Raw genomic sequence first — 8709 nt, 5'->3', positions numbered from 1 at the left:
TCATACTTAGAAAACTAAAAATGAGTCATGAGTATCTAAAACCAAGATTAATGACCTTTTGGATGGAGACGTGGACACAGAAATCATGATGGGTCAGATGATGGTCAGGTAATAAAAGAAGACTTCAAGAAAGGATCTGGCAGTGAGGCAGTATTACCTTTGTCCTTGTTATGTAAGATTACTAAATAGATCATCAGGCCCCATGTGTACTGCAGCTCTTATGGCTTGTACTTTAACTGATCAGATAAAGATATATTGTAAACTTTTTTACCTCTTCAATAACCCTGTACCTAAATTTTGGAACATACATTGGGAGCATGTACTGGCATTACATTAGACCTGTAAATTGCAACATTTAGCACATGGACAGAACAAAGGTCCCCAATACAAGGTCAAGCTTGGTTGTGGACAGATCATTAACTTCCCACATATTGAGCTTTGGTACTACATTTCTGTAACTTTCTAAAATTGCTGTCAGCAGCAAGGACCAGCAGTGCTGCTATTTCTATCTGGATCTGTTTCAATTCTTCTGCTTCTGTAAGTTTATAATTACAATTTTGTAACATATAAATGTTAGTAACGTAGCAATATAGCTGTTGAAATTATCTTATTCATACACTAGCTACAATTAATATTTATGTTATTAATTTTAGACCTACGTTTTACCTGAATAATATCCAACATAATCCTCCTGGCATCTGAAATCTTCATGTTATTTGAAAAGTGACTGAACAAAAATGAAGGACACTTCCCAAGACGTTTCCAAAAACTCCATAAAACTTAAGAAAGAAATTTCACTTCTACATGGAGTTAGTTTGGTCATTGGAAATACAATTGGTGCAGGAATATTTGTTTCACCAAAAGGAGTTCTAATGTACAGTGGCTCTTATGGTTTGTCCTTGATCATATGGGTTCTGGGAGGAATGTTCTCTGTGATTGGAGCTCTATGCTATGCTGAATTGGGTACGACAATCACCAAATCAGGGGCAAGCTACATGTATATAAAAGAGTCATTTGGTGGGTTTTTGGCCTTCTTAAACCTTTGGACTAACATGTTAATAATCTATCCAGCCAGTCAAGCCATACTCGCAGTGACATGTGCCCAGTACATGCTTGAGCCATTTTTCCCTACCTGTTCTTTACCTCAGTCTGCGGTCTACCTTCTCTCAGTAGTATGTGTGGGTGAGTATACATGAATGATTTATCCATTTTTAATTCACATTAATAAATTAAGTACAATTTATATTGTCTTTGGAACCATAACATTAAAACAACCAACCTATAGGTATGTTCACACAACTGATATCTTCACATCCGAGAAAAACGGTACAATTATTCTGACCAGAGTTTGATCCGAGTGGCATCAGTTTTTTCTCAGACGTGGTAAGGAAAAAAAAAAAAAATTCTACACACTCTCCATTCTGTCAGTATGGAAAATTGTCTCTCATCCAAGTGCAGTCCAATGTTTTTTATGGACCCATAGACTTGCATTTCGGATTTTGATCTGACATTAGCATCACAACTGGACATGTCTTCCCACTGGGTCCGATGAAAAAGTCAGACATGCTTGCAACCTTATAGAATAGCACAGGTACGAGTGCTATCTATCAAAACCACGGATAGAGCACATACCAAAAATTTAGTTGTGTGCATGGGCCCTTATACTGTGTAGGCCTCCTTGTGTTTCCAAAGCAGTTCTAACCAGACAAGGTATCTGAATAGCGAGCACATTAACCTGCTTCCAGAACCGTCACTTGCTGACTAATATGTCCCACCCCTTGACAGTTACCATTGTACTGAGATAATAAAAATGAATTGAAATCAGCATCACTGGATAAATATATATAGATATAGATGCAGACCCAAAGGACCCAATCTAATGGCCCGATGCTGTCATCAAAATATGGGAAAAGGAGGCAGGATACCGGAAAAAATATTTTCTTCACCTACCTATGGAATTTTTCAGATATACAAGCCTTTTTTAATACTTGAAAAAGTCTTGTATAACTGAAATATTGCATTGGTAAGTAAAGATGTTCTGTTCTCCTGTTTTCTGCCTCTTATTCCCAAATGTTGGAAAGAGACAGTGCTGTTCGCTTCACCTTCTGCAGTTTTAATTTTAGAGCTGATTAGTGTATTTTATAATCTATGTTATATTAGTTAGCCCATGCAAAATTTTCGCACATTGGTTTTCGGGGGAGCAGGCAATTTCAAGAAAATCAAGCTGGTCAAATGTAAATTTATTTAATGAGATGATGAACACAGAGAGGTATGTGTCTCACACATATATACTGTATATATATATATAGATCAGTGTTCCCCAACTCCGGTCCTCAGCAGCAACAGGTCATGTTTTCAGTATCTCCATAGTATTGTACAGGTGATAATTGCATCACCTGTGCAATACTAAGGAAATCCTGAAAACATGACCTGTTGGTGGCTCTTGAGGACCGGAGTTGGGGACCACTGTACTAGATGGTGGCCCGATTCTAACGCATCGGGTATTCTAGAATATGTATGCATGTATATATAGCAGCCACATAGCATATAGCAGAGGCCATGTAACACAGACAGCCACGTAGTATATAGCATAGCCATATAGTATATAGGAGCCACGTAGACTATAACACAGCCCACGTAGTATACAACACTGCGCTCGTAGTATATAACACTGCCCATGTAATATATAACACTGCCCACCTAGTTTATAACACTGCCCACGTAGTATATAACACTGCACACGCAGTATATAACACTGCCCACGTAGTATATAACACTGCCCACGTAGTATATAACACTGCCCACGTAGTATATAACACTGCCCACGTAGTATATAACACTACCCACGTAGTATATAACACTGCCCACGTAGTATATAACACTGCGCACATAGTATACAGTATAACACTGTCCACATAGTATAAAACACTGCCCACATAGTATATAACACAGCCCACGTAGTATATAACACAGCCCACGTAGTATATAACACTGCCCACATAGTATATAACACAGCCCACATAGTATATAACACAGCCCACGTAGTATATAACACAGCCCACGTAGTATATAACACTGCCCACGTAGTATATAACACTGTCATGTAGTATATAACACTGTGCACGTAGTGTATAACACTGCTCACGTAGTATATAACACTGCCCATGTAGTATATAACACTGCAAAGTTATATATAACACAGCCCACATAGTATATAACACTGCGCACGTAGTATATAACACTGCCCACGTAGTATATAACACTGCCCACGTAGTATATAACACTGCCCACGTAGTATAGCTTGGTTCAAATCCCGCGCCAATTCGCGAACGAACTGGGCCTGTCCCACCCCCGGCCGCGAATTCACACGTGATTTGAACCATGCTTCGCTGATTGGTTGCCGCCAGCATGCCACAATCAACAGGCACAGTCCAGCCTGCAGCGTGGTTCAAATCCCACACCAATTCGCGGCCGGACTGGGCCTGTCCCACCCCCGGCCGCGAATTCACGCGTGATTTGAACCACGCTTCGCTGATTGATCAGTCTCGGCACGCCGGTGGCGACCAACGACAGGCACAGTCCAGCCACGAATTGGCATCAATAGTAAATCCCGCGCAAATGTCGCTGATTGGTCACGCCAGCTGGCTGCGACCAATCAGCGAAGCGTGATTTAAATCCTGCGGCAATGTCGCTGATTGGTCGCGCCGGCTGGGTGCAACCAATCAGCGAAACGTGTTTTAAATTCCGTGCCAATGTCGCTGATTGGTCACGCCGGCTGGGCGCGACCAATCAGCGAAGCGGAGTTTAAATCCCGCACCCATGTTGCTGATTGGTCGTGCCGGCTGGGCGCAACCAATCAGCGAAGCGTGATTTAAATCCTGCGGCAATGTCGCTGATTGGTCGCGCCGGCTGGGTGCAACCACTCAGCGAAACGTGTTTTAAATTCCGTGCCAATGTCGCTGATTGGTCACGTCGGCTGGGCGCAACCAATCAGCGAAGTGTGATTTAAATCCCGCGCCAATTTCGCTGATTGGTCGCGCCTGCTGGGCGTGACCAATCAGCGAAGCGGTGTTTGAATCCCGTGCCAATGTCGCTGATTGGTCACGCCGGCTGGGCACGACCAATCAGCGAAGCGGTGGGACCGGAGCATCGCGAGCTGCAGGAAAAGCTGCTGCGGAAGCAACGGAAGGTATATCATGATTTTTTATTTTTTTAAATTATTTTTACCATTATATCTTTTTACTATTGATGCTGCATAGGCAGCATCAATAGTAAAAAGTTGGTCACACTTGTCAAAAGCGGTGACGGACCCGGAAATGTTGCAGACATAACACGTGATGATGTAGCGGTCTTGTGAGACCACTACGTCTTCTCCAGTCATTGCCATAAGGCATTCTTGAGACCGGACCGGCGCGCGAGAAGCGGGAAAGGCCTGGGCTGGATCCGGGGGCAGTATCAATAGTAAAAAGTTGGTCACACAGAGGGTTAATGTTAGGTTTACGGACTGCCTTACACCGTGTTATGCCGCGGTGTAAGGCAGTCCGGTCAACGCTATGTGGGCACTGACTGGGGGGGGGGGAGTATGAAGGGGGCACTGACTGCAGGCAGGACTGTCCAATTCGCGGCCGGACTGTGCCCGTCGCTGATTGGTCGCGGCCTCGGGCCGCGACCAGTCAGCGACGCAGGATTTCCGTGACAGACAAACAGACAGACAAACAGAAGTGACTTTTAGACAATTATATATATATATACAGTATATACTGTATATATGTTTTCACGAAGATTTGAGCCCATGGATCCGTTATATGCCCATTTTGCGAGCCGGCGAGAAAATCTCGTCATATGGATGTCAGACGGATGTCACACCGATGCTTATATGAGATTTTCTTGCACTGCACACGGATGACATACAGATCACTGTTCAGGGAACATTTCTGCGATTGTCGTCCGTGTAAAAACTACTGATTTTTAAGACGCTGTGTGGGAATCCAGCCTAAAAGAGATCCCCAAACATTAAACATAATGGTATTTTACTTACCTGTCAGAAGGGGTCTGATTGTTAGGACCTTGCAAAAGAACAGGGGCAGCAGCATTTTTTTCCCCTCCACAGCAGCACTGCCATCTATCTGTAGTATAGGGAAGTGCAACACAGCCCTATGTATGTGAACGGAGCAGCTCCCCATACAGCAGTGCCACTTTGACAGTGAGGCCGGGGTCAGACCTAGTGTAGGAAAGTACGGTTCGTTTTTTACGGCCGAGATACGCAGAAAAGTTCCTGAACAGTGATCCGTATTCAATGCGAGGATGCTATTTTTTCTCCAAAAATTATCCGTGTGTCATCCGTATGGCATCCGTGAGGTGAGATTTTCTCGTCGGCTTGCAAAATGGACATAGAATGGATCCATGGGCTCAAATATTTGTGAAAACATATATACAGTCTATATATATATATATATATATATATATATATATATATATATATTGTAGGGATTTCACTCACTCAGGTGCGACGGCTGAGACTCAGGAGGCACGTTCCTTGAAAAGTTCACAGGGTTTATTGCATCATAAACCACATGGCAAAATAACAGAAAGGAAATAGCCTTTGGCTCAGGGAAAGAAAAACAAGTGTCCAGTCCTTCCGGCTCAGTCCTGGAGCCTTGACACACACAGGAGGGTTTCACCTCCACACATATCTGCTGTGTAAAGCATTAGCCAGTCTTATATAGAGCTAACCACACCCAGTAACCCATCACATGATTAGCCATGTGGTCTGACATCACCACAGGTCCTGAAACACATATATATACAAGGTTATGTGCAAGAAAGAAATACTCCGGGCTACATTACAGCAACAAGGCACTTATGTGGCACATACCTCCCGTCGACTACACACCCTTTAGCCATGCTACAATATATATATATATATATATATATGTCAGTGAGACACATATACATATTTATATTTCATACAGAGCTAGATAGCATAAAAGCCGGTAATTGAATTGCCAGCTTTTGCTATCTCCTTATCAAACCCGACAGGATATGAGACATGGTTTACATACAGTAAACCATTTCATATCCATTATATTTTTACATATTCCTCACTAATACAGTATATATATACAAGGTTATGTGCAAGAAAGAAATACTCTGGGCTACATTACAGCAACAAGGCACTTATGTGGCACATACCTCCCGTCGACTACACACCCTTTAGCCATGCTACATACCTCCCCCCTCTGCCTAAAGCCGTGGGGCTTGGCACTTTCTCCCACTAAACAAGGGATTCTTGATAGGGCATCCGCATTACCGTGCAGCTTTCCGGCCCTATGTTCCACATGGAAACTGAAGTCCTGCAGGGCTAAGAACCAACGGGTGACTCTAGCATTTCTACCCTTCGTTTCCCTCATCCACCTAAGTGGGGCATGGTCGGATATCAGTCTAAATTTACGTTCCAGCAGATAGTACCGTAATGTGTCCACTGCCCATTTTATGGCCAAGCACTCCTTCTCAATGACTGAGTAGTTCTTTTCAGACGAGGACAGCTTCCTACTCAGATAGAGAACAGGATGCTCCTCCCCATGTAGTTCTTGGGAAAGGACTGCTCCCACCCCAACATCTGAGGCATCTGTCTGAAGAATAAACTCTTTCTTGAAGTTTGGGGCCATCAGAACGGGTTGCTTACACAAAGCCTCTTTCATTTCTTGGAAGGCTGACTCTGTTTCTTCGGACCACTTAACCATTACGGCTTTTGTCCCTTTTAGCAGGTCAGTCAGAGGCGCAGCCATCGTGGCGAAGTTTGGGATGAACCTCCTGTAATATCCTACGATTCCCAGGAAGGCTTTAACTTGCTTCTTGGAAACTGGTTTTGGCCATGTTTGAATTGCCTCCACTTTACTGATTTGGGGTTTTATTTCTCCATGACCCACTATGTATCCAAGGTACTTAGCTTCTTCTTTAACCAAGGCACACTTCTTTGGGTTTATTGTAAATCCGGCCTCTCTTATAGCATCAAACACCGCTTGGACTTTCTCCAGATGACTCTCCCAGTCCGGGCTAAAGATGATGATATCATCTAGGTACGCAGCAGCGTAGGCCTTATGGGGTGCAAGGACTCTATCCATAGCCCTCTGGAAGGACGCCGGAGCTCCCTGTAGGCCGCTTGGCATCAAACACTGCTTGGACTTTCTCCAGATGACTCTCCCAGTCCAGGCTAAAGATGACGATATCATCTAGGTACGCAGCAGCGTAGGCCTTATGGGGTGCAAGGACTCTATCCATAGCCCTCTGGAAGGTCGCCGGAGCTCCCTGTAGGCCAAACGGCATCCGGACATACTGGAAGCATCCATCAGGTGTCGAAAAGGCCGTCTTCTCCTTGGCTTCCTGTGCCATGGGGATCTGCCAATACCCCTTTGTCAAATCCAAGGTGGATATATATCTGGCGTGCCCAAGCCTTTCGATGAGCTCATCAACGCGGGGCATGGGATAGGCGTCAAACTTGGAGACCTCATTCAACTTCCGATAGTCGTTGCAAAACCTCCACTCTCCATCAGGTTTTGGGACCAGGACAATTGGGCTCGACCAACCGCTCTTGGATTCCTCAATGACTCCAAGCCTCAACATACGCTCCACTTCCTTGGAGATAACTTCTCGACGAGCCTCAGGAATACGATAAGGTTTCACATTCCCCCGCACATGTGGCTCTGTTAAGACCTCGTGCTCTATGACCTTCGTGTATCCTGGCAATTCTGAAAACAAGTCCCTGTTTTTCTGGAGTAACTCCCGGCACTGCTGTTTCTGGGTCTTCAATAGCGTCTCTGCTATAGTAACGGCTCCAACCTCACCTTCTGGGTTGCTTAACAATGACGGAGTTACTGTCGGCTCTCTATCTTGCCATGGCTTGATGAGGTTGACATGGTAAACTTGGAATGGTTTCCGTCTTCCTGGTTGGTGAATTTTATAATTTACCTCACCAAGTTTCTCGACAACCTCATATTGCCCTTGCCATTTGGCCAAGAACTTGCTTTCCACCGTTGGAACTAACACAAGAACTCGGTCTCCCGGATTGAACTGCCTCACTCTTGCAGACCGGTTGTAGACCCTGGCCTGAGCTTCTTGTGCTTGGAGAAGGTGTTCTTTCACGATAGGCATCACCTTTGCAACCCTCTGCTGCATCAGGGCCACATGCTCAATGACGCTTCTGTGGGGCGTGACTTCGGCTTCCCAGGTCTCCTTGGCTATATCCAGGAGACCTCGTGGATGTCGGCCATATAGAAGCTCAAACGGTGAGAACCCTGTGGAGGCCTGTGGAACTTCACGAATGGAAAACATCAAATAGGGTAAGAGACAATCCCAGTCTCTACCGTCTTTCTCTATAGCTTTTCTCAGCATGCTCTTCAGTGTCTTGTTAAATCTCTCAACAAGGCCATCTGACTGGGGATGGTACACCGAGGTCCTCAACTGGGAGATTTTCAGGGCTTTGCATAACTCCCTCATCACCTTGCTCATGTAAGGTGTCCCCTGGTCAGTCAGGATCTCCTTCGGCAGACCTGTCCGGGAAAAGACATGGACCAACTCGCGGGCTATAGTCTTCGAGGAAGAATTTCTCAAGGGAATTGCCTCAGGATAGCGTGTGGCATAGTCCAGGATGACTAATATATACTGATGGCCCCGCGCTGATTTAACTAAGGGACCGACCAAGTCCATGGC

At 44.8% G+C, this 8709-nt stretch overlaps 1 protein-coding gene across 1 annotated transcript in view; it reads left to right on the top strand.

Moving 5' to 3' along the window:
- The first annotated feature begins 449 nt into the window (after positions 1-449).
- The window catches only part of LOC138641406 (Y+L amino acid transporter 2-like), a 113763-nt gene continuing 105503 nt past the window's right edge, over positions 450-8709 (top strand). The window contains exons 1-2 of the mRNA XM_069728938.1: positions 450-537; positions 654-1182. Of these exons, the coding sequence (XP_069585039.1) occupies positions 738-1182 (445 nt within the window). The 5' untranslated portion in view covers positions 450-537; positions 654-737. The remainder of the gene's footprint in view (positions 538-653; positions 1183-8709) is intronic.

This window comes from Ranitomeya imitator, chromosome 6, assembly GCF_032444005.1.
Source record: "Ranitomeya imitator isolate aRanImi1 chromosome 6, aRanImi1.pri, whole genome shotgun sequence".
Taxonomy (NCBI): Eukaryota; Metazoa; Chordata; class Amphibia; order Anura; family Dendrobatidae; genus Ranitomeya; species Ranitomeya imitator.
The sequence above is the reverse complement of the archived record's forward strand: the minus strand, read 5'-3'. Positions and strand labels throughout refer to the sequence as shown.